The sequence below is a fragment of the Leptonotus elevatus genome, chromosome 11, assembly GCF_054856555.1.
Source record: "Leptonotus elevatus isolate MCC_2025b chromosome 11, RoL_Lele_1.0, whole genome shotgun sequence".
In the NCBI taxonomy this organism is placed as follows: domain Eukaryota; kingdom Metazoa; phylum Chordata; class Actinopteri; order Syngnathiformes; family Syngnathidae; genus Leptonotus; species Leptonotus elevatus.
Window position 1 is genome coordinate 4,320,625 of NC_141249.1, and position 26,791 is coordinate 4,347,415.

General features: G+C 39.1%; 1 protein-coding gene across 2 annotated transcripts; it reads right to left on the reverse strand.

The window, feature by feature from the left end:
- Positions 1-523: 523 nt before the first annotated feature.
- tie1 (tyrosine kinase with immunoglobulin-like and EGF-like domains 1) lies at positions 524-26,296 on the reverse strand. 2 transcript variants are annotated; one of them, XM_086090020.1, is made up of 24 exons: positions 26,006-26,296; positions 23,287-23,583; positions 23,092-23,202; positions 22,816-22,971; positions 20,138-20,269; positions 19,176-19,316; positions 18,927-19,055; positions 17,893-18,038; positions 17,242-17,386; positions 17,000-17,158; positions 16,738-16,878; positions 15,527-15,829; positions 14,694-14,984; positions 10,160-10,353; positions 9,891-10,037; positions 9,751-9,814; positions 9,549-9,659; positions 6,650-6,840; positions 6,338-6,451; positions 6,029-6,099; positions 3,694-3,734; positions 3,486-3,582; positions 3,312-3,411; positions 524-3,154 (listed from the first exon to the last, which is right to left on the reverse strand). In XM_086090020.1, the coding sequence occupies exons 1-24, from the start codon at positions 26,154-26,156 to the stop codon at positions 3,083-3,085; spliced, it is 3,504 nt and encodes a 1,167-aa protein (XP_085946146.1). In that variant the 5' UTR covers positions 26,157-26,296; the 3' UTR covers positions 524-3,082. The 2 variants fall into 2 exon arrangements, with proteins under 2 accessions (XP_085946146.1, XP_085946147.1); XM_086090021.1 differs by lacking the exon at positions 15,527-15,829.
- Positions 26,297-26,791: the final 495 nt, after the last annotated feature.

Consider the following 26,791-nt stretch of genomic DNA (forward strand, 5'->3'; position numbering starts at 1 on the left):
GAAGGCTATGTTTGACAGACATTTCCGACACTGTAGTTTGTTTATGGAGAAAGGAAACCCAATGACACATCATGTTGGTAACAGGGGAGATAAGTGTTTGGACCCTCGACATGAGTTGCTGTAATGCTCATTTTTAGTAATTTTACTGTGGAAATTAAGTTCATACAAGATTAAAACAACTTGAGTTTGATGATCATACATTTGAGATTCAATGCGCTTTTCTATTCAGTTGCAAAAATGTAAAAAAAAAAAAAAACTAGCAGAAGACAAAGCCTTTAGCTTTCAGACTCTGAATTCATGGCAGTAGCCACGCTCTTCACATTATATTTTAAAATATGTGCAGTAAAATTGACATATTTATGGTTAACACTTCTGTTACAACATAAAGTGTATTTTGTGTCATTTTCCTAAACTTTTGTGTGTGCCCCCCGGTGAATAATGCAGGGACAAGAGAAAGCCACCATTTTTTTGTAGAATAACCCACTATAGAAGACTTTCGTAACAAAATAATTAAGAATAACTGTAGTTTACAAATCCAAAGTTTTATTCAGTGACATAAATGAAAGTATACCCACTGAAGGACATTCTTGCACACACGTGTAAATTGCATACATATCAAGAGAGTAAACAGGATGTACATAAAAATTGTATGTCACAAAATTTGAAGGCAAGAATGTAATCAATGATTCACTGATTAATTTTTACAGTGAGAAACTATGATTTGTACATACTGTTTGTCTTAATGGATTACATAAAAGTTGTATGTCAACTCTGAAAGGGTCACACATCTGTCTGTGGTTCTTAAATTAACTTATGGTTAGCCACACATGCACAAATTGTTTCTCTTTGCCAAATCAAAACGTTTTGATCTCAACAACTGTGAGGCCTGAAGAAAGTAAAACGTGTAGGTAAGCTATTATAAAACATTGACAAATCAAGGAAAATGTTACTCACGCATACATGGACTAATTGCTAAATGCAGTTACTCCTGAATATCACCCTTGAATATACATTTACATTCCATTACAAATGAAAAAGAATAAAAACAAAAGAAAAGCAAAACAAGGATACACTATTGGCATAGGTAAAAAGGTACAGTATGTAAATGACAACAACAATAACAACAACAAAAACGGATAAAAAAAAACACACACAAACACAAAAATAGTTGTAGTAAACAGTGTTGGGTTCCAAACAGTGATCTATATTACAGTTTGTAGGTGAACAAAATACAAAAAACGCACAGGAAAATAAATGTTTCAAAAATACCCATGTTGTTGTAACCCTTAACATTCAAACAACCATAAGTGCATTTGTGTTAATTACATTCAGGCTAAAGGAGGCTTTGATAACAAAATACTATAATATATACATACAGCATACTGTACAGTAGTTCACATGGCAGTGATAAAGCACAGAGGGCTGAATCCACAAGGATTGAACTGTCACACATGGCAAAGTATAAATGCCAAGGACACCGTAGTAGAACAATATCAGAAAAAGACTCCTTCGGTCAATAGAAAAATGAGATTAACAGTGTAAAAGAGACGGTTAGAAAGCTGAACTTCTCATGGACGTCTTAATACTAAAAATCAAACCGATCACCTCAGTATCTAGGAGTTTATGGACATAAGCGTAAGGGAGATTAAGATGTAGTGAGCGCCTACGGAGAGGAAAACTGTGCCATTCTCTTCATTCATTTGGTGTCCATAAAATCCAAAATATTGGTGCATTAATTTTGGTCTTTTGAGAGATTAATGTGGGCTGACGTAGAGATGAGTTGTTTATCAGACAGCATGTCTTGTACTGTTTTTGTCGGAGCGTTCCATCACATAGCTCGGGCAATCAGAGAGGCTTCCACAGAGGAGCGCCAATTTTACACAAGATTTCTAGAGACATTATTTGCCTCACTGAAACTGTGCGGCGCAATTAGTGATGTTGTTAGTGAATTTGATGTTGTTTACCAATGACGCTCATTTGTATACAGGTGGGCAAATTTTCCATCAAATATATGCATATGACCTCATTTAACTCATGCAAACCCAAAAATGTATAAATAAGTTTTTTTAATACTTTGTCCTACACTCCCAAAAACGTATTTACATGTTTGTTTGCTTTTATTTGATTTTATTATTGTTTTTAATGCTAGAGCATACAGGAGGCTTTGATACAGCTTCTGCCATGAAGGGAACACTTAAAGCAATGGTTATTACAAAAAACAAAAGGGCTAGCAGTTAGCAGCAGAGTATAAGAGATCAGCCAGTTTCATGTTGCAACAAGCTCTTTTCCCCAGTGTTTTCAACAGGTTTGTGAATAATGATGAAACTTAGCTATATTCTAATGCTAATTGCTGCAAAACAGAAACAGATAGAAATATTATTTTTTTCCTGATGAAAGAAGATACTCTAATGTTTCATTTGGTAGGTTCTATGTTTTCATAGCAATAGAACACAATATTCTGTGGACCTTGCAAAATCCAGTAAAACAGCCGGGAGCGAAGGGGGTTGCTTCAGTGAAAATGACCGGGAGTGAATGAGTTAAATACATGCAAATAGCACCGGTGCTATTTGTGTGCAATCCTTTAGTGGATTCGGCCCGAGTGTCAAATAAAAAATCTGTAATAGCTGGTGTTAAGTGCTACATTGTAAGTGTTTCCAACAGTCTGAGAATTTAAATGAAAGTGATTCACTCCCTGTCTGTTGCTTTGGAAGAACAGAGAGCAAATAACGTCCAGCATGAGCACCCCACAGACCCTGTGGTGAAACAGCAAGCCACATAACTCCACAACTTTTGACACTCATCAAAAGTGTAAGGTCTCCAACAACAAGAAGCCCTGATAAGTTGACTCTTCTCAAAAAGTGATTGCCTCCATCCGAGGCCACGCTCCACATCTGCCAATGCCTCAGATACCTTCGTACAGTGTCCTTTCACAGTCCTCCATCTACAACTGGGTGGTTTTGAGAGAGCGTCTGGTCCTCCTGTCTCTGCGGTGAGCAGCGGGGAGGTGGCAGTAACGAGGTGACAGTCTTTTGGGCTTCCTCTTGAGGTGACGTGGCATGCCAGGGCCTGCGGGGGCTGGTAGTCAGGCCTCCTCCGCAGTAGCGTCTATTCCAGCGTAAGTAAAGTTCTCGAAAAGCGCCATGTTCACATAGGCCTAGAAAAAATATATGCATGTTTAAAAAATTTTTTTTTAATCAAAACTCCTCTTTTGTCTGTTTAATTTTCAAGCAAATATAACAACCTAGATATAATTTTTGATAGTGGGCGTGTCAAGTAAAATAACCACAAATGAGACTGAGCTTCTTCTTTACCTTCCTGGCCTCTTGCATTCTGTTGAGCTGCACCGAGACTTGCGAGAAAGGGGGTCTTTCATATGGCCGATCCCTCCAGCACTGTTTCATGAGCTCATACCTGGAGATGGACAGATCAAGTTGACTCATATGATGAGAATAACGGACTGAATAAAGACGGAAAACAAGACTTACACTTCATCGTCACAATTCTTGGGCTTCTCCATCCTGTAGCCTTGTGGTAGTTTTTCATAAAGCTCAGCACATGTCATACCACAGTATGGCGTGCCACCTGACACACATACACAAAAGCTATCATGAAAATGTTTTGAACCCACAGATAATATAAAAGGCTGTAATTGAAGTGGACAATTATGATTCAAGTAAGACTGAGTTTACTTACCGAGGCTTACAATTTCCCAAAGAAGAATTCCAAAAGACCACCTGAGAACAAAGACAATGGAACTGTTAGTCGACTCTGAGTCTGGAGGTATAGATCCTAATTGGCAGACACAACTTTTGTGTTAGCCTTGGTTGATCTGAATCCTGCTCTGCCCCACTGTCATATGGTGTTCCACAGGGAGCAATTTTGGGGCCACTTTTGTTTTTGTTGTATTTGCAGCAGCTGGATTCCGTCTTAAAAAAAACCCATTCTATTTCCTTCTACTGTCTAGTCTGGAGGAAATCAAGGCTTGGATAGCAATGCATTTCAATGAAAAGAAAACTGAATTTATGGTGCTTGGTCCCATTGTTCATCCCACCCTGTTGACTTTGGGCACCTGGCGCCTTTTCTAAAGCAGCCTTGAAATTTGGTTTTAAAAATTAGATAGCGATTTTAAATCGGACCAGCAAATTACTGCTGTTGTTAATTCCATCATTTTCAATTTAGGCTGAGTTAAAACATATCCTTTCTCAACGACACAGTAATCCATGCCATTGTTACATCCCGGCTGGATTACTGTCCAAAATGCTGCTTCTCGCTTCCTAACTCAAACCTCCCTGCTCTGGCTCCCTGTACATTTTGGAATTCATTTTAAGATGATTTTGTTTGCTTTCAAATGTTTAAATGCTGTTGTCCTACCTTACATTGCTAACCTCCTCCACCCCTACGCAACTGCCTGGTGACCAGACACTACTGGAAGTACCAAGGACTAAGCGGAGAATCAGAGGGGATCAAGACTGTTCCGTTGACAGTTCCGTTGAAAGTTAGGCAAGCGTCCTCTATGTCCATTTTTAAAACTTTTCAATCTATGTCTTATGACTCAGCATGACACTCCGAATTGTTTTAACGTTTTATGGTGTTTAGTGTTTTCATGTGTTTGATTTATTGTTTTTAACTCTTCGTGTACAATTCTTGTTTTATACAGTGTAAAATCTGATTGGATTAGCATTGTTGTCATATTGCATCTACTTGGTCTTATTACATCTTTAAATCCATATTTTTGTTAGTTGTTTCTCTGTGTTTATTTATTCAAATAATGCTAATGTTCACAAATCGCTGTGACTCTACAGGGAGCTTTTGCCCTTCTTCCAACTTGTTTTTCAGTGCATATAAATAGTTTCCAGTTGACGTACCAACGTCTGCTAAATTATACCCAAGACTTCCTGGTGGTGCTTATCACACTTAACACACTACTATCATCCCGCCAGCGGCAGTGGGATGATTTGTTGTTCGGTCTTGACAGCCGTTTTCTGTGGTAGGCAGAGTTGAAAGCTTACGAGAGAGTGAATTTTTTTGGTGCCACCATATGAACTTTACGGAATTGTTTTTGGCTTTTCCTAATGGCTGCACTAAATACTAGTTACTAGTGTTGGGAAGGTTATTTTATAAAAGTAATTAGTTACCGGGCAAAATAACTATTTTCATTACTTGAAAAAAATGCTTATATATATATATATATATATATATATATATATATATATATATATATATATATATATATATATATATATATATATATATAGATAGATAGATATATTTGTTTATTTTTTTTTGCAGTTTTCAAAGGACATTTAAAATAAGTAGATTGACCAGGTAATTCTGCATAAACTTCAGTATTTATTGCACATAAACTGACAAAATGAGGTTTATCCTGGTTTGTGTAAATAAACAAGCTCCGATTGGCTACCATGACTGCCAATCATGAATATTGGCGCCTGCTGATGATGTCATGCTACAGGATCGAAGGAGAAATGACATTAACACCCTGTGTACGTCTCCTTCCTTTTTTCATTCAAAAACATTAACATATCTGTTTTAAACAATCATAAAAATGTAACTGTATTTTATATGGAGAAAAATGAATCATGAATCATCAATTGGAGCTGTCGTAATGCGACATCATTGGAAGGCGCACAGGATCCAGATGAAATCTTGAAGGCCGATCATACCTGATACACAGACTTACAAATCTCTGATCTGGTACAGACAACGGAGCTCTCCCCAACCAGCAGCCTTTTTGTGGCGCCAGAGTGCGTTACGATTATGCAGTAGTTGACCCAAACTAATAAGTCATTTGTAACGCAACGCATTCAATGTACAATAATGAAAACAGCGTTTCAAATACGAGAACAATAATTAGTTAGATTGCTCCGTTAATAATAATTTTAAAAATGCTGCTGCCTAACACCGATAGTTTCAACGGCGTTATTCCCAACACTGCTAGTTACCCATGTTAACACGGAAGCTTGCTTTTCCTTTCTTGTTTCTATTGTTGGAAGCTGTAATTGTTACTTACACATCACTTTTGGTTGTGTACACACTGTAGTTCAGAGACTCAATGGCCATCCAGCGAACAGGCAATCGACCCTGAATGCGACACAATATCATGATGATGCTTAAAGGTTGATGATGTAAATGGTGTCCTCACATATCAAAAATACAATTAACTACTAATCTATTAATAAATTTTCTGAGAACTTCAAAGTTGATCTATCTACAGTATCTCCACACTTGTTGCAGACACATGATTATGCTAATAAGAAAACTTGATAAATAAAAAACGTAAGTCAAATTCGAATCAAGTCATCTTTCATGCAAAACTTACCATTGTCTTCTTAACATAGACCTCCTCACCACGGGACAGACCAAAGTCTGCGATCTTTGCCACAAGATTGTCACCAACAAGAACATTTCTGGCAGCCAAATCTCTGTGAATGAACTGATTTTAAATGAGTAGAGAAGAAGTTACTACAGGGAACATTGGCAGCAGAATGTATTGATTATGAGCACACAGTTAATTAGGACTTGTGCTGTTTTTTGAAGAGCTGCATTCAGATCCAGTTCTGGAATGACCCAAATACCTTCAAAAAAGTCTATACACGCATTGTGATCAACTTCCTCACACTCGCTGTCTTACCTGTTTGTCGCTGAGGTAATGCATCCCAGTCGCCACATCAACAGCAAACTGCAGTAACTGTTGGGATGTCAGCGTTGAGGCTGTGCCATGCTCCTTGGCAAAAGCAGGGTCAGTCTCCAAGACACGACTCTTTCGCAAGAAGTCTAGAAGGTTACCATAGGGAGCATATTCTATGGCGATATACAGGTAACCTGGGACAGATATAAAGATTCTCTTCAGTAAAATAGCAGGGAGACAAGCGTGAACATGCGTTCAACAAATTAACCGACAATCCAAATCAGATCATTGCTAAACTCTGGTAAAGATAGCCTTATAGGGGAAGTTAACCTCCCAAACATTTCTTGACATTAATATGTTCTATGCAGCCCCACTAGTCTAAATACGGTATTCTGGTTAATATTGCATTAGTGGAATATGAGTTAAGCAGCAAAATCCAGCCATTTTTAGTCCATCTCATTTTGCCGCTTGCTGTCGACTGAAGATGACATCACAGTTGCTCAGGGCTCAGGCAACAACCAATCACAGCTCACCTGTTTTTTTTTTGTTTTTAATTAATATTTTTCATAAAAAAATACTCTCTCCTCTGTCGATCACTCACCCCAATCTCTCTATCACACTATTTGTCTATATATGACACACACAGGTACATGATATGAATACCTGTACTGTGAATGTTTACACCTAAATTTTTAAAGTGGAAGTCAACCTTAAACATTTCTTGACAATAAAATGTTATATGTAACCTCACTAGTCTAAACATGACATTCTGATTAATATTATCTTTGTGGAATATGAGTTATGAAGCAAAATCCAGCAGTTTTTATCCATCCCAGGGGGCCCATTTTGCCACTTGCTGTCGACTGAAGATGACATCACAGTTGCTCAGGGCTCAGGCAACGACCAATCACAGTTCACCTGTTTTCTGAAGCTGAACTGTGAATGGCTGTTACCTGAGACTTGAGCAACTGTGATGTCATCTTCACTCGACAGCAAGTGGCAAAATGGCCGCCCTCTGAGATGGACTAAAAATGGCTGGATTTTTAACCAGCAGTTTTCATCAATATCAGAAGGCGGCCATTTTGCCGCTTGCTGTCGACTGAAGATGACATCACAGTTGGTCTGGGCTCAGGCAACAACCAATCACAGCTCACCTGTTTTCTGAAGCTGAGCTGTGATTGGCTGTTACCTGAGACTTGAGCAACTGTGATGTCATCTTCACTCGACAGCAAGTGGCAAAATGGCCGCCTTCTGATATTGATGAAAACTGCTGCATTTTAATGCTTAACTCATATTCCACAAATGTAATATTAATCAGAATGTCATGTTTGGACTTGTGAGGTCACATATAACACATTATTGTCAAGAAATGCTTAAAATTTACTTCCCCTTTAACTATTTGTGACAATAAATGGCATCTGAGGTCATTCATGAAAGCTTCAAAGAGCTCAGCCAGACTCTCTTAACTGATGACAGCTTCCAGCAGAACTCCTGAAGGTCATCAAGACATCCTATGCTTGTTGTTTGTGTATTTCACGAATGGGCAGTAAGACGGGGGATTTGCTTTGCAAGTCTGGGTTTAAACCTCAGCTCCGACGTTGCTTGTGTGGGTTTTTGCTAGGTAACTCAGGCTTCCTCTAACATTGTAAAAACTTGCATGCATGGTGCTCATAAATCTGAATGAAAATGTGTCTCCACACTGATTGACTGGCGACCATTCCAGGGTATAAACAGTTTCTCATCCTAAGTCAGATGGGATAGGCTCCAGCTCCAGTGACCAGGCAGATGTTCTTGTGAATAATTAGCAATAGATCTTGCAGTGTCCTCCTTTATGTCAAAACTAACAAATTTATTTTAGAATAGACTCCTATTAATAAAGTTGTTAAAGAGGTATAAAGGTGTTCTTTGCTGCACCCGCCTTCATTCTTTGGACATTTAGAATGATTTTTGACCCAATAGAGCCAAGGTAATTGGTAAATTACATTCACACACACCAATGGCCGACTGCTGCCATGCAGGGCGCTGCCAGATTCCATCCCATTGGGAGCAAATCGGGGTTCAGTGTCTTGCTCAAGGACATTCTGACATGGTCAACAGGCTGAACCCACAACCTTACGGATGGGAGACGCCCACTCAACCACTGAGCCATGTCACCAAGGTAGCATGAGTCAAAGTTTAAATCAATACAGGTTCAGCCCATACAAGTCATAAGTTTAAACCAAAGAAGTTGAATGAATAAACAAATGTTGATCTGTACAGAAAGATCAAAAAAGCCCAAACACCATTTCCCAAGTTATTTTGTTTCGCTGTGCTAAACAACAGGGGGCGGATGTTTAAAGGGTCACTGAGAACATGTTGGATTGAATGTATATATTTGAAGGTTGTAGGCTACTCTCCATTCTGCCATTTTTTTATTTTTTTATCTATTTATTTATTTTACAACAAAGCATTATATGCAAAAGATGTGGTAGGGAAACTGATTCGCATGTTCAGCTCAATCAGAATGGGGTCAAAGAAACATTATACAATAAGATAAATATACGGATGATGTAATGATCCCCAAAAATTAAAAAATTTCCGTCAAGGTGGAATTCATGTGCACATGACGTTACAACAGAAAAAAAAACTTGTAAAAAGATATTTAACTGATCCTATTTATTAGTCTTCATAATCTACAATGCTTTCAGTGGATTTGGAAGTTTATCATGTGTCACTACATGTTTCTGTGATTAATATACATGGTGAAACAAATAACAAAAGGAATAAACAGTTAATCACATTATAACTGGTTTCGCTTGATTGTGATGAAACATAAACACATCCATGTTTATGTCGCACTAACATTGCCACACATTCATTTCAGAGGCCACTAAAAAAAGCCCACTAGGTGTCAGGCCCTCACCTCGGTTCTCACAAGCTCCAATCAAGTTGATGATGTTAGGATGCTGGCCTAGTTTACACAGCACTTCCAGCTCCCCTGCAAAGTCTCGATGGTCATTTTCTGAGGCAAACTCTGCAGAGAGATGAGAAGTAAATAAATGCCACAAAAACAAACTTCATCTGCATTTGAAATACAGCTTTGTATTTGTTTAACTGATTGTCACCTTTCAGCATTTTTATGGCTGCGCTCATCTTGTTGCCATCCTTCTTGATCATTGCTTTGATTACCTAGTTGTGACATTATTGTTAGCTCAGATATGTGGTCACACAAGTAAATTAGGAAGAAAATATAATTTTGTCACACCTGTCCAAAGTTACCCTCACCGATGACGTCCTCAAATTTAATGTCTTCCCATTCCAGGATGGGATAAGTAAGGGGCTCTGGGATGGGCTTAGGCCTTCGGGTTAGGGTCAGAGTTCCGGAGTTAAACTGCAGAATTGTTTCCTCACCCTGTTGATGTCAGCAGAGCAAACATATCAAAGTGGTATGAGTTAAATAAGATTAGACCAGCATTTAAGAATGCCTTAACTTTCTGAAATTCAAAACACAACAAAACATGATCAGTTCCTTACCGATCCAGACTGGTAGGTGAATGTGCGACGACGGTTGAGTTGATTTTTGCGGATTAAGAAAAACACAAGCAGTGCCAGCAGGATGGCCGTACATGTGACCGCCACAGAGATCACCACTGCCACCAACAGCTGGTAGTTGTCCCCTGCAGGTCTCCGAGCCACACCCTGGGTGGTCGGTGTTAAACTTTCCAGGCCTTTTTTTTTTTTTTTGCACAAGAGAAGAGCATAGAGACAGGGAAAAAAAATAAGGAGCAGATGACTTATAGGCAAAGGAGATAAATGGAGCTTGTCATACTATCCTGAGTAGATCTCTCTGAAACCCGTGTGGGTGGTCCAGTCTAATACTTGGAAAACACAAAACTGTCCATAAATGCATTGAAGGAGGTTTTCAATTGACAGGTAAGCATATTTTGCTAAAAAATAAAAATACAAAACTGCATTATGTTTTTGTACCCTTGACTGGATTAGTTAACTTAGATTTGAAAGTGTCTCACCCTTTGTTAGTATAATAACTTAGCAAAAAGCTCTAAACCACATTAGTCTTTAAATGCTGTAGTGTATATGAATTTTTGCTTCAAATGTTTAGTTTAGAAACCTTTTGGACATTTGTTAGTGAAAGTGCTTCCAACAACATTAGACAATCAGACAGTTTTACTTTAAATTTGATCTTGTCTGCATATTTGAATGCTCAGCAGGATGCAACAGATAGGTATTAACAATACCAATACCAATGTAATATAGTGGGTATAGTTTACAGTAGGGTAGAACTGTACAGAAGTGTGGAACTGCCAATGTGGAGTAAAGGGTTTTGAATGGGCCATGCTATTCAAACGTACTGCGAAGTAGTCATTCGAACATATTGGTAAAGTCAATCAAAGGTAATTAGGCCAAATGCTAAAAACATCTTAACTTTGATGAATTTTCGCGATATTTGTGAGTTCACAAACTCCGGAGAATCTATCTTGTTCCAAACCCGTTGATTTCCACCGATCCGTTCGGACCAATCACAAAGCAACATTGTGTTTGGGGGCGGGATATGCAGCTAGCTGCAAAAAGGACTGTAGAAATTTTAAGGAAACAATATAGTAAAATAAGAAAATTATTACTTTAAATAAGCACAATTATCTGCCAACAGAACAAGAACATTTTACTTAAATTTACCTGTAAGAAAAAATAAGAAAATAGTACTAGGCCCATATCAACCACCGTGGTCTTGAAAATAGTATTTTCAGACTAAAAGCAAGTAATGTCGACTTTTTTCAAGCTGTAATAAATAGATTATTATTTTTTTTTAATGCATGAGTATTTTTTTTACGCTGGGCTAACTTAGTCTGAGTGTCAACCAGGGAGGTAACAGGTCCCATTTTCTTTGTCATGACCCAGCCAGGAAATTAACTCAAAACCTTCAAGTCTGAGGGTAGGCACTCTACCACTAGACCACTGAGCTGGTACTGAAACAAGGAATAATGATCTTGGTAAATATATAACGAAATGAACCATATTGCACTCATCAGTTTTCATACTTGTATTTTGTTCCATTTAACTTATTACTAGATTATGCAAAATCATAAAATACGAAAACTTATGAAACCCCAGTTCAGGGCTTTTGATGATGGTTAGTTATCATCTTAAAATGTGGGAAATGCTTGTTTTAATCCTCACAGTACTTAAAACTGGCTGTAAACACTCAATGCCGAAACTGCTTGATCAAATAAGTTAATTAAGTAATAAATATCTTAAAATAAGCACAATGATCTTGCCTGGCAATTTCATTTTAAGTAAAAATAACTTGTCAAATCAAAATAAGCAAATTTGGGTTAAATTTAAGAAATTATATCTTACTTAAGATTTTAGTTTTTGCAGTGCTGTGACGAAAGTTCCGAAGCCGTGCGAAACAAACAAACCTAACATGGCGACACGGGTGGATGACGACAACATTCATATCTGTTGTCGTGATTGGTCAAAACTAAAGTTTGGTAGACCTGCACAAGTTTGTGCATCGTCCAAATATGTGTAAGTTTTGTGCAGAATGTTGCACCTTTCCTGAGCAAATCACAGTGGAGCAGTCCCAGATTGATATTGTGGAGAACTCCCTTGACTGAATCATAATTATCAATCTGGCTATTTCCAGGTTAAAACACATCTCCCATAATGACATGGGGTATTTTGCCATAATGCCACGGAGTAATGACACAATTGCATATGTGCATGTCAATACCTCGTGGCATTATGGCAGAAAATGAAATATTTTTAGCAGAGGTGGGCATTCCGTCAATATTGACGGAAAGGTCCGGCATGGTGGTCACTATTTTTTTTAAAGTGAACAGTACTGTATGTGCTGCTTTGAACACCCCCTTTTTCTTTTATCGCTCAGTTCCTTAGACCCCAATATTTGATTTGGCAGAGACATCTTTTGTTGAATTACAGGTATAATTCTTTATTAAAAATATACAAGTTTTCTCCTGTTGACATAATTTTAAGCATATCATTTATACATGTATTTAAGACAAGTTTTAAAATGTCTGAAGTCCTCTTGTTTATGTTTAAAGCTGCTGAATGTAGAATATTCCATTTTGAATCGCTATTGCCACCTGCTGACAAAAAATGAAGCAGCACATATACTTCACTTCATTACGTCACATCCGCAGACAGAGCGCGGGAAATTCAAACCCGAATCCAGTCTGAAAACTATTGGCCAGAGGCTTGCAGGAGTACCCATTGTGAACAGCTAAGATGTTAATTTACTAATTAGAAGACATTTCAGTCATAAATGTAAATATAATTTGGGGGAAAAAGTTTCATGCAAATTTAAAACATCATTAATCATGCCAATTCTACTAAGTACCCTTACCAAAAAGTAGTATTCTTTAAGTACATAATATAGAGTATACTTAAGTATACCTAAGTTTATTTTTTGAGTGTACTTATTCTTGTACTAAGAGTAAACTTTGGGACTAAATTGGAACCTTTTAGTATACTTAAAAGTATACTTAAGTATATTAATAAGCATATTTTCAAGTATACTTTATAGTGTATTTAAGTACACTATAAAGTACATACTATACTATACTATACTATATAGTACATACTTGAAAGTATACTTTGTGGTAAACTTATGTCCACAGTTTAGTTTACAGCAAAAAGCCCAGTGATAAATTGACAGGGATCAAACCAGCGAACACTGGTACTAAATGTAGTGACCCTTACCTCTATGCTATCTAGCCACATGATCTTAAGGCCTTTATAAATTAATCTAACCTATAATTTTGGTGCCTTTTAAGTATATACTACAGTATGTAAACTTTTAGTATATGTTTTAGTATACTTACAAGTACACTTAAATTTACTTGGTGCAGTATACTTCCAATAAGTACAAGAGCAGCAAACTGGATGTATACTCTCCTAATTTTGAGTATACTTCAAGCATACTTCAATACTGTAAATGAACAGGGAGTCCTCGAGTTGCGTCGTATGCGACCTACGTCGTTTCGACTTTACGGCGTCTGTGCCTCGTCCGTAGCACCTTTTTTTTTGTTAACTTCCCACAGTAATCACGCCATTTTAAAGTTATTTAAAGTTGTGTTGTTACCTCCAGCAACTGTCGTCCATCGAGCAAGTCGGCTCACCATCAAGCGCGTCACATTTCCGTGTCTAAGTTTTAACAGCAATGAATGTCTGTGTGAAACATGAGATATTGGTTCCGGTGCCTTACGCGTCGCGCAGATATGTTTTTTAAAATTACGGTACTAAATATTTTGATGTAAATATCGACGTTAACGGTGAAATCTGATTTAAGTCAAAATTTGGGTTACATCGCAAGCGTAGGAACGGAACTCCGCCATAACTCGAGGACTCGGATCGTATAGGATCGTATGCCAAGAAACGTTTCTTAGGAGTAGTAATATGGCGGCTTCAAAAGTCTTGGCCTATCGGCTATCCAAGTAATCTATACAGATCAGTGGTTGGCCGTGCGCTGTCGTTATGACCGCGTGCAGATACTATATGTGGCAACATTAGCGACAAAAAGAATAGTGGGATAATAAACAATGTCAAGCAGAAAATAGTGGTGACAAAGTGTAATTTAGCATGATGGATGCGTGTTTAAAATAACGATTGACGGAGTGACGACTGACTGCACTCATAAATAGCGGCTATAATTCAGTGATGACAGAAGCCTGGCTAAAATAATGTTGACGGATTTACGATTACAGTTTGTTTCAGCTTGAAATATTGACGAATTGACGATGACAGAAGGGTGTTTCAACGGTTGATGATTGCCGAATGACGGACGCTCAAAATTCATTGATGGGCCCACCTCTGGTATTAAGCATTTATACTACGTTTTACCAATATGTTTGAACGACTTTACCAATTTGTTCACTTGACTTTACAGTAAATTCGAATGACATAGCCCAGTTAAAACTGTTTACTCCACATTGACAGTTCAAGCCTTCAGTAGCCAGATGCCAGATGTTATACCAAAATGATTTTTACGTTGAAGATGTTATTTTTGTATTGAATTTTACCAACTTACCATCTCCATGTGTAACGGCTTGAACAAATTTGCTCCACTCTCCTGGCACCTTGGAAAAAGCCCTCACTCTGAACTGGTAGAGTGTGCTGCCGTTGAGCGCTGTAACATCTTTTGTGGTCTTGTTCCCATCGTCTGTGTCGAGCCAAATGTGTGGGTTCCCCTGGCCGACTGGCTGGTACTCAATAACATATTTCATGACGCCTCCATTAACGTCCTCGGGGGGCTGCCACCTCAACTGGATGGCTGACAGGGACATGGACAGGGCCTGGACGTTACGTGGGGGTGATGGACCTGAGACAAGAACATGTGACACTTGTTAGGATCATTAACAGTGATTGAGTATTGCACATGAACCACATAGAGCAGTGGTGTCCAAACTCGGTCCCAAGGGAGGGAGTCCTACAGGTTTTGGATGTTTCTCTTCTCCAACACACCTGAAGCTCATCAGCATATTCTGCATAAGCCTGATAACAATCCTTTTCATTAGAACAGGTGCGTTGGAGTAGGGAAACATCCAAATCCTGCAGGAATTTGGCCTTCGAAGACTGAGTTTGGACACCACTGAATAGAGTATGTTGCTTCAATACAAATCTCGCGGGGCTCAGTTATTCTGGAAACACGTTGGGCATCCAACTACTTAAAGTGTCCTCAGCTCACCCCGGGTTTGTGGGTAGAGAGGCTCCGCAAGCAACCAGTAAGAACCAACCATGCTCAATAAAATCTAAGGAACTCCTCTCCAGCCATTATTTTTGTAAATACATCATACCCAACATTAAGATAAAGATTTAATTGCAGCTTTGCTCCTTTCCAACCTAATTTGAATGACTAGTTACCCTGGCTGTTGATGCGGATGTGGTAGGGTTTGGAACGAGGCCCCTGGCTGCCACAGTTGATGAGGCGCACCACCACCGTGTAGTCTTGTTGATACTCCATGTTGTAGAACTTTTTGGACAGAACATTTAACAGGGTGGTCTCCTCCAGGAGTTTCTCACTGTGGGGTGGCGGCCCGAAGAGCTGCACTAAAAAGCTACTGGCTGTGTCGACATTAATGACACTGTTGCTGGGCAGTCGCCATCGCACAGTCACATTGCGACCTTCCACCAAGCTGATGTCAATCTCAGGTTGAACTGTGGGCTCTGCAGTGACAGAGAACACAGGATGAACTGATGGGTGCTAACGGCCTTGTGCATTTCACCCAATTAAGTTTCTTTCTTTCCTTAGGTGTACACTTAGACACAGTGTATTCCAATGTATTCTCACCTGGATCACTCTTGTTACCACATTAGTGGCTTTATTCTCAAACTTAAGTCCTCATAACACACCAGAGTCAAAACACGTCATTGCATCAAACAAAACACCCGAAGAGCTCAGAGACAAATAGGTGGCAAGGCCTAGACAATACTTGACTGCTGCATTTATCCTCTGCACTTCATGTGCACAGTGATCCATGTGAAGATGACAAGCGTCTTGGCCAACTTGTTACTGAGCAGACACTAGTTTCCTCCACACATTCCGCTGACAATTGATCAAGATTTCTAAGTTTTATCAGCACAGACAAATCCATTTGAAACAGTTTGGGAATCATTGATATTCTGGACTGCACGATGTAACGATCCGTAGTATGGAACCGTGCCACAAGGTGGCGCCTCTTTGTTTTTGTTATGCCTATGCAGCATTTTTTCATTTTGCCATCAGTGTATGTTATGCTTTGGACCTGAGCGGTCGCATGCAGAATTCTACACTTGATCGTGACGCGTGGTAGCGTCAAGAAGCCGACTTTTTTCCTATTAAAAAAGTGAGTTACCTGTGGACTACCAGACTATTTTTTGCTCTCTATTTTTTTGCTATCCAGCAGTGCCATCCATGGCTGGTCAGCCGCCGTGTGTTACAGCAGAATCTCTGAAGCACATTTAAATGGAAAACAGTAAAATGTCTAGTAGGATGCCCCATGTTTAAACCTGTTTTATATTCGTAGCCAGGCACAATACAACTGTATTGACATTTCAAGTCAAATTGTCGATCACTTTCTGTTTGTGGGCCTTACCAGGACAATCAGTCTCCATGATGGCCTCCGGACCTGGAGCCCCTTCTCCTCCCGCGCCAGGGCGAGTCAGCTGGACCCGCACACGGTAGCGTGTTGAAGGCTCTAAATTCATCAGTGTGATGGGCTCTTTGTCACTATACACTGGATTGAAGTACAAAGTAATTATAACACTATATTTCACGACTAGCTCAATGAAGTACTGTTGTACTCTAAACTCTGACTTATAATTACTTGCAGTAGAACTAATGAATTATATCGTTACCGATAATGGAGGACCAAGAATCTCCATTCTCTACAGGCTTGTAGAGGAGTGTCGTGGAGACAATGGGCCCGTCTCCTTTGTGACAGTCCATTGGCATCACAAGCAGCTGCTTGCTCCTCTTTTCCAGCAGTATGGGAGCAGTGGTGGGCACTGGTGGTTCTGAAGAGGAATGAGATCAAACCTGTACTGTCACGTCCTTCTCTTCCCCTTTATTTGATTACTGATTATTCCCTTAGACAGACCTTTAATGGTAAGATTGAATTTACGGGAGTCCTGGCCACCATTGGTTGACACCCTGCACTCCCATAATCCTCCTTGTTCAGCACTCAGACGTGGAATTTCAAACATGGCTATACTTTTATTAGAATCCATGACAGTGTGTGATGCCTGAGGGTAATATGCATGAATGGTGAAGACACATAAAACATGTTTATTATAGGCAATGCTGCTGTTAAAAAGCTTGACTGTGGAACCTCAAGGTTGTTCCTGGATGCTGCTCTAATTTACAATATTCATTATATTTTTCTTCTTTTTCACCTTTATTCTTTCAGTCCTTTTCAGAAGTGTGAGAAAAAGCCACAAAAAAACAAATATAAAACAAAATGTGCCAATTAATGCTTTCAATGTGCCAACTAATGCTAGGTGGAATGAGGTCTCAAGTGGTATGTTGACGTCTTCCAATTTAACTCACTCATAACAGCCACCAAAATTTGTGGCAGTTTCTGAAACGCATATCCCTTCGGGTGTTTGAATTTTGAGGTACAACAGTGATTCTCTTGGAAATGTGAGGAATGGTTACATAGAGAAGCTTGATCGATTTGAGGGTATTCAATGTGGGAACTTCAAGTTTCATACTGGCTTTGGACTTTCTGGGGGATAATTGTTGGGCTTACCTTGAGCACGGTGCTGTCCAACTTTCGGAGCTCAATGCTGTTATGACTGGGCAGTGGATTGCCTGTGGCTGAACAATAGATCTTTGGACTCGAATTGAGATTCCACTCCAAATTACTATCCAAGTCCAAAATCTCTGGGGCCCGGTCTGGTGAGAGAGAAGAGAGGTATATTTAAAGAAAAAGAAGAAGAAGAAGTAGAAGAAGAAGAAAAAAAAGAAGAAGATGAAAAAAAAGAAGAAGATGAAAAAAAACAAATTTGAACAAAAACATTAGAACACATTTTTTTATCATTTACTTAATGGTTTAATCATTAATTTAACAGTCAATTCAGAATCAGAAATGGGGGGACTTTTTATTTATTTATCATTTTGTTTATGGATTAAATTGTAACAATAGCTTGCCCCACTAGTGGACTGGCCTAGTACATGCTAGATGACCCAGTACCCAGCTACTGTCGGCAGGCACCAAGGCCATAACAAATGGATGGGTTGTGTCAAGGACGACATCCTGCATTTAAAAAAATGTATAAACATAAAAAATCATGCACTGACTTGCCATTGCATAATGCATTTTCTAGCCCCTTCCATGAAACCATGAAAAATGAATGCCTACCCCCATTCCTTACCCTAACCTCAACCATAACCCAATTCAAACCTAAACTCTAAAACTAAGTTTTGACCCTCAAAAAGAGGTCTAAACTTGTGGGGCCCAGAAAAATGGCCCAACATGGACGGGTGGGCCCCACAACTCTGTGAAATCCCGAAATGTTGGCCCCACTATGTAACAAAAACAAGACCACACACACACACGCACACAATACAATATATGAATTAATTAATTAATTAATGCAATGTGCCTGTTGCATGTATTATAAAAAAACATCCTCAAAAAACAAACACAAAAATGGCATTTCAACATATTTGGCAGGACTATTAAGGAGGATCATGCCAACATATATACATTTTGTTGATTTTATAATATTAACTGTTAAGAATCTACCAATTGAGACAGACTCAACATACTGTAAAACTTACCAGATTTTTCACAGTTTGGTCCCCTCCATCCTGTGGGACATTGGCACCCACTAAAGCGATTGCACACGCCTCCGTTCTGACATCTACAGCTTAGCCTGCAGTCTGGTCCATACATGTCATTATGGCATGCTGACAATGAAAAAGAACCAAATATGGATACAATAATTGTAGTAAAAACTGAAACTAGCACAGTACATTATTGAATTATATTCACATTATTCAGCGCTGATCAAGTTAAAATGTGCTTACCCTTCTCACATCGGTTCCCATGCCAGCCGGTACCACAAGAACAACCATAAGGGTCTGGTAAGCAGAACCGCAGCCCCTTGCAGTCTAGTTCTGAACTGCATGACTCTTGGCAGTTTCGGCCAAACATTCCTTCTCTGCAGGCTACAAACCATCACAGAAGCATACATGTGTGTGTTTTTAAACTACTAGGAGATTAATTTCAGTATATTTGGGGTGCATATTTTGACCCCTGCAGTCCTTGTCAGAGATCCTCAGATAACAAATGGGGCCAGATTTGCTAAAGTTTTGAGGTGTGCAAAAATCTAAGAATAGATCTACTAATTGGGCAGAACCAGGATAACATCTGCCAAACACCCAAAAGTGCAGTTCAATTTTCGCACTCAGAGACGAAGATATTGAAAAAATATTTTATTTAGCATGCGCAATGTGATTTATCAAACCTAGGGCGACTTATTATGGTTACTTTTGTGTATTTAAATAGTGTCTGAAAGGTAGATGCAAAAGGTTAACGCATGTTTGAAATGGCAGAAACAAAAACATTTCAGCAAAGCAATGTTGGAACTTTTTAGTGATCTAAGGGCTGACTTGAGCGGCAGTCACAAGAAGGAGTCATGCCATATCACCTTCGACAAAACTCCTGTCAACTCTGCATTTCCTTTTAGCTGGCTTATTTCAATTCACTGTGGCGATTGGTGCTGGCATCTTCATCAACAGTAATTCAGCAGTTATTCAAAGTGTTAAACACAATGTTGTGCAAGTCAATCACCGCACACTTGTGGTGAATTCAATCATACAAAATATGGCTTTTATGTGCTTGCTGGCTTCCCCCAAAATGATCAGCGCAATAGATTTTCTTTATGTAACTCGGTAGTATGTTTCTTTTGCTAACATTTCAAATTCCATCACTTCAAACTTTGTATTACTACTTTGTACTATCACCCCATCGCTTCATGAGTACCAACCTGTCTCACAACGCGTTCCCATGAATCCAGGAGGGCAGATACAGTCTCCATCCAAATCATGACACACTCCACCATTGAGGCATTCTGGGCAGTCTTTGTCACAGTCAGGACCCCATTTCTTATTTGGGCAAGCTACAAAAAAGTTTTTTTTGTCATAAATTACAACTTTCAAAACTTCATCCTTCTAAATTCAAATACAATGTTTGGATTTCCATTTGTCTAACTGCATCTAATTCTGGCTTTAAGTATATAAACTAGTGTATTGTATTTTGGCCCACTTTTTCTGAATTATTATGAGATGTTCACTGAATCAAATAATGACATACAATGCACACAGGAATTGAGAATTTACAAGAAAACTGAAATCCTGAAGCGAAACAGATGGCGGCTGGAAATGTCTGACTAATGTCTCTTAAGAATAATAAAGTACAACATGTGGACAGTATCATGCAGTGATTTTACACCTCATTCAATGCGAGCAAAATCAACTTTCCTCTATGTTTCACTAAATCTCAACTGTAATAATAGCAACTTTTAATATTGGACAATATCCATACTGCAGATCTGAAACTTCACAATACTGTATATACAGACGCAACATTGCAAATGTACCTACATTTGTACAATGTATGATGCAAGAAAGAGTCTTATGAGTATTGCGAAGAGAAAAAAATGCATTAAGTTAAAGATGCATTTATTGTTGTGTTTATAGTGAAAAGTGGTATAGAACTGCACAAACAAAACAGCAATCCAGCAATATTGGCAACAAAAATCAAATCACAATGAACTCAATTCACTGCCATATTTCATTGTGCGAACGTCACGTTAAGGCCGAGATACACCAATCTGATGTCGGCCAGATGTGACTGACGCCTAACCCCTGTGATACCGGCCCGGACGTCGGCACGTCGCATAGAGAAATTACGTAAATACACACTGTACCGACCTCGACTCTTATGTACCTTTAGCGCATGCGCGAGAAGTAATTCCCTTACATACTATTGGCGGCGGTAGTCATTATTCCTAAAGGCAACCGGGCCTAAAGGCAAAAAATGGTCCAGGCTTTCCATCAGTACTGTTTGTCCGCATTTGTCACTTCCTCTTCTTGCCCCGTGTGCTGATTCGCTAGCTAACAGCCAATCACAGTGATCAGATGCAGTAATTGTCTCGTTACTATGTGTATTTAGTTCCCTGCTTTCTTTCTGTCCTTGTTGAGTCATTGTCGCTGTCACACCCATGCCATGTCCCGTCGTCATCATTTCCTTGCTTAGCTGTGTTCCTGTTTGGTTAGTTGCTTTGACTTGTGTTTTCGGATATTGTTGATTTTGTTATTTTCGCCAAGTACCTTGTTTGCCTTTTTCTTAATTAAATCCTTTTGACTGCATCTTTGCCTGGCTGCTTTTGCTCCCTGCATTTGGGTCCTCCACCAAACTCCAACCTCCTGACACTGATCAGACGGCGCGTGCCAACGGCCCAACGCTGTCTGACTCCCGACGTTGGATTGGTGTATCTAGGCCTTTAGTACATAATCAATAATCTGCTCAACCAACAGCAGAGCCATACAGCTACACAGCAAAATCGCCAGTGTTAGATTAACACTGAGAGTGTTAAATCTAACACTAGAAAAGTGTTTATCAGTGTCCATAACAATAAGTGCAAATCTGACACTTTTCCAAGTGTTACTTTTCTTTTCACACTTAACCAGTGCTACTCCAACACTGTAGTGTTAAAAATCTACACTGGTAAACACTGAGTATTGTTGAAAGTACTCTACACTAGTGTCAGTGTTAAACATTAAATTTTGCCAAACGACACTTATTTTTAACACTAGTGTCAGTGTTAAAATTTTAATTCAGACTACACTTTACTTTGGTAAAAGGTACTTCATTTATATAGTGTTTTTTTCCTCCTTATAAGGGCCACAACTCACTTTACAATTTGACGACGCATCGTGAGCAACAACTGGGTTCAGTATCTTGCTTAAATATACTTTGACATATTCACACTGACCTGGGATCGAACCCACGATCTCAGGGTCGGGAGACGGCCACTCTACCACAAATCCACACCACCCCAACAACTACAACAACCAGTGGATGTATTGCTATTGAAATGTTGACAGCGGGTTGGAAATTTGGAAAGTTTCTCCTTCACCGAAAATGAGGGTGCGGTCAATTTAACAGTCAAGGTAGTGCTATTCAGGTTACACCCAACAACCACCCCAACACTCAAGGAAATTTACTTGACAGTGTTTTATCGTGTTAAAATAACACCGCTTACTGCATATTTGATCGAACACTGGAAATTTAACACTGACCGATTTGCTGTGTATGACATGGTAGATTCAAACTTCCAAAGCCGCTACATTTATAGAGTATTATTAATTGTACTCCAATCTGTGTCTTTGTGCACATTACCTTCAGGTCGCATGTCCACAGACAATAGAAGCAATTTACAGTTGCCAGGTCGACACAGAAACACACGTTACTGATTTATTGAGCATTATAGCTGTAAATATATTTTATGCACTTGCTATTACATGCATGAGCAAAGTGTATGTTGAATGAGTATCTGTCTGCCAAAAAAAGTATTGCTACATCTGGTGCTCAAGGTGTTCAAATCCTTTATGATGGGGTGGGCTTCTGTTTCAGCGGACATATGATCGGCATATGACAAACCTCTGACAATGAGCCTCATCCAGGCCCCCTGAAGAGGACTGTCCCCCACATAGCTGGCACTGTAGATGCCTTGATTGGCCAAAGCTGCATTCTCTACTGTCAACACAGCGGTGCGGTTGACCATGTCGTTCCAGTGAGTCATGTAATAGTAATTTCCTACACAAAGTACATTGTTATTGACATAAACTTCAATGTATGCTGCAACAGGATGGGTTTTTCTTGTAAAAAAAAAAAAAAAAAATTTAAAAATAATAATAATAAAAATAGCTGGCATACCGTTGTACTTCCAGGTCACGTCCCTCTTTTGGGAACTCAGGAGTACCATGCTGAGGTGAACTGTTTCGCCTTTGTTAGCAGTCATTGTCAGGTGAGTTGGGACAAAATTTGCTGTAAATATCACACATGCAGTCGTTTCTTACAAATGAATCTGAAATCAAAAGTCAATCCTATCAAGATAAAAAGTGAGCGCACCTCTGCCGAAGTTGTTGATCATTGTGACCGTCTCAAGCGGAGGAACTTCCTGAGCTGATTCACAGTAAAATATACCAATGTTATCCAGATCTCGGAACTCTCTGGCCACTATTTTCTTGTTTCGCACTTTATGCAGTTTGAAGTTTGGCATCTTTGGGAAGATGAGGATTTTGTTGTCTCTCTTAATATCCAGTTCCACGTGTGCAGGGTTACGCTCTCCGTTAATACATGAGATGGAGAAGTGATTCACTTGGATGACCTCTGCTGTGGATATCATTGTTAAGTCAATTACAGCATCTGTAAAACATGAGTTTATTGTTAAAGCGATCCACTACTCTGCTGTAAGCAACATATTTACATATTTGATCAATTGCTCTACAAATTCTAGAGGAAATGTATCCTTGTAAACCAGAGGTGGGCATCGAGGACCGGAGGCCTGCAGGTTTTGCATGTTGCCCTTCTCCAACACAGCTGATATATGATCAGCTCATCAGCAAGCTCTGCATAAGCCTGATAACAATCATGTTGATTGGAATCAGCTTGTGTTGGAAGTGAGAAACCTCCAAAACCTGCAGGACTCCGGCCCTCGAGGACCGAGATTGCCCACCTCTGTTGTAAAGGCAACATAGTGACTGAGGGTCTAAATCTCTTCCTGTGTGCAGGCCTGGACTGGCCAAAAAATCGGCCCTGGCAAGCAAGCCCGACTCCTGACCACCCCTGGCTACCACGTAGCTCTACTACTGATGTTGATTGTTTCAGTTTGTTGTCTATTTTTTAAATTGATCAACGGGCTGCTGCCTCTAAATTATGGGCTAGGTCTCTTTGGGTAAAATGGAGCAAAAGAATAATCCGCATCGGCCCCAAAGCATGCCGGCCCACCGTGCCTCTGCCCAATGCCAGATGGCCAGTCCAGCCCTGCCTATGTGTATATTTGCATGCTGTAGCTTTTGTAGCTTCTTTTCTAGCGTCTTTCTCCCACATTCCAGAAACATGCATATTAGGTCACTTAAAGGCTGTTATCGTTGTGATCAGATGTACAGTATGATAGCTAATCCATGCACTGTACTTTGTTTTATTTAAGCAATAGAATATATAGAAAAGTTATATTCTAAAGATGACTGAAAACATATCCATCACCACCACCATTGTTTTCCACGAGAAGTTCATTCCTTTAAGAAATTATCGTATTTATTTGTGTGGGGGGGGGGGGGGGAATAATATTTTTCACAAAAAAATACTCTCTCCTCTGTCGATCACTCATCCCAATTTCTCTATCACACTATTTGCCTCTATATGACACACACAGGTACATGATATGAATACCTGTACTGTGAATGTTTACACCTGAATTTTTAAAGTGGAAGTCAACCTTAAACATTTCTTGACAATAAAATGTTATATGTAACCTCACTAGTCTAAACATGACATTCTGATTATGAGTTATGAAGCAAAATCCAGCAGTTTTTATCCATCCCAGGGGGCCCATTTTGCCACTTGCTGTCGACTGAAGATGACATCACAGTTGCTCAGGGCTCAGGCAACGACCAATCACAGCTCACCTGTTTTCTGAAGCTGCGCTGTGATTGTTTGTTACCTGAGACCTGAGCAACATTGATGTCATCTTTAGTCAACAGCAAGTGGCAAAATGGCTGCCCCCTGAGATGGATAAAAAAAAAAAAAGGCAGGATTTTGCTGCTTGACTCATATTCCACTAACACAACATTAAACAGAATACCATATTTATACTAGTGGGGCTGCATAGAACATATTGTCAAAAAAAGATTTGGGGGTTGACTTCCCCTTTAATGGAATGTATAGTGCACCTATACATGCCTAGTGCCTACCTACTGAGTGACCTGTCTTCCATACCAGCCACAAGATAATAACCACTTGTACAAAATAACAAAATAAATACAAGAGCAGTATTAAATATTCTGAACTGTAAATAATACATTTCAGTTTCTGTTGACACATTCAGAGATCCATTTGACAATATATTCATTATTGTTGTTGTACGACATCAGTTGCACATGATTAAAATGGGGGAAAGTGATTTCCTCTTCTTCTTCTTGAATATAATTAAATAGGTCAGTTCCCCACATTGTATTAATGTGCAGCTGATGTAGGCTATACATTCAAATTAAGTAAATTCAAACTACTTTTCTTAAATATAGTTTGCATTGGTATAGAAGAACTGTATTGCATCATAGGAAGAATCGTTAATGCAGTTATAATATTACATTATATTCCTATTGTGCAAATGGTCAGAGAATGTGCTAGTATGCAAAAATACTTATGACATAAAATAACATAAAAATACATAACCCTAACCCTGTATAAAAAATTATTTTAACAAAAAATTATATTAGCAAACCAAAGGATTTCTCACAAACCTCCTGCATTGTACACTAACTAAACAATCCTGAAACAATATCAGTTTATCCAACATTCCTTAAACCACGGACCCACAGAACAATGCCAGGAAACGTGGATGAGCTTCTTTTCTCTCAAGAGGGTTCACATTTTGCTCCAGATTTCTCGTGACTTAAACAAAACATCCGTACCCATTTTCTGAAACGTTTAACTTCACTACGACATTTTACTCTAAATTTTCGCCCATAGGTTTAAGTTACCTATAAATCAATATATAAATTGGCATTAGCTATACGTCGATAGTTAAGTTTAAGATATAAAAGGGTTCCTTAATTGTCATTCTTACCTGACAGATCCACGATGCACAACAACCACAGACACACGATCTTCATCTGTTTGAATTTTGACAACAGGTGGCTGTTTGTAAATAGTCCCCTAGCGTGACTTTTAATTACTGAGAAGAGCTGCCAGTCGTGTACGTCAAAAGCAGTGGCCATGCGTCGTAAGCTGAACGCTGCGCCTTTTTACGCATACCTCGGCGAAATGTTCCAATCAAAAATAATTTCCTGAAAGAAGTTGTTTAAAAAAATCTTTGCTAACAGCTCTCCTGTATCGATTGAAACCAAGCAGACCAAGTCGCAGTGTGACTCCGTTTTCACTGGGTGGGAAAGGAAGGAAAAGCGTCATAGACAGCCGACTGCCGCTGGCGCTCCGTTGTTATGAGTTTAATCGTTTCGCTCTCTTTGAACATTCTATTTGCTTCAAGTGTGAATGCATCTGATGCAGGGAATGATTTTGTTCAAAACTTGATAGTGATGATTGTTACTAGGTTCATTAAAATGAACATTTTAATGCATGCTGTATTAACTCTGCAGGACTGTGCCTTTTGATGTGGAAAAAAAAGAGAAAACAGTTGAGGATTTCTGCACGTCAGAGACTATGATTATGATGTTCATGCATCAACACAATATTCAATTCCCTACAGTTCTCAGTTTGTCACAATATCAATAAATTTGTTTGAAATGAAAACGCATTCTGCTTTTGACTAAGTTGATTTTGTATCTTATTGCTGCTGCAGGTTTTTCTTTTCACAGATACTGAAAACAAGCATAAGATATATTGCAGCTGGTGT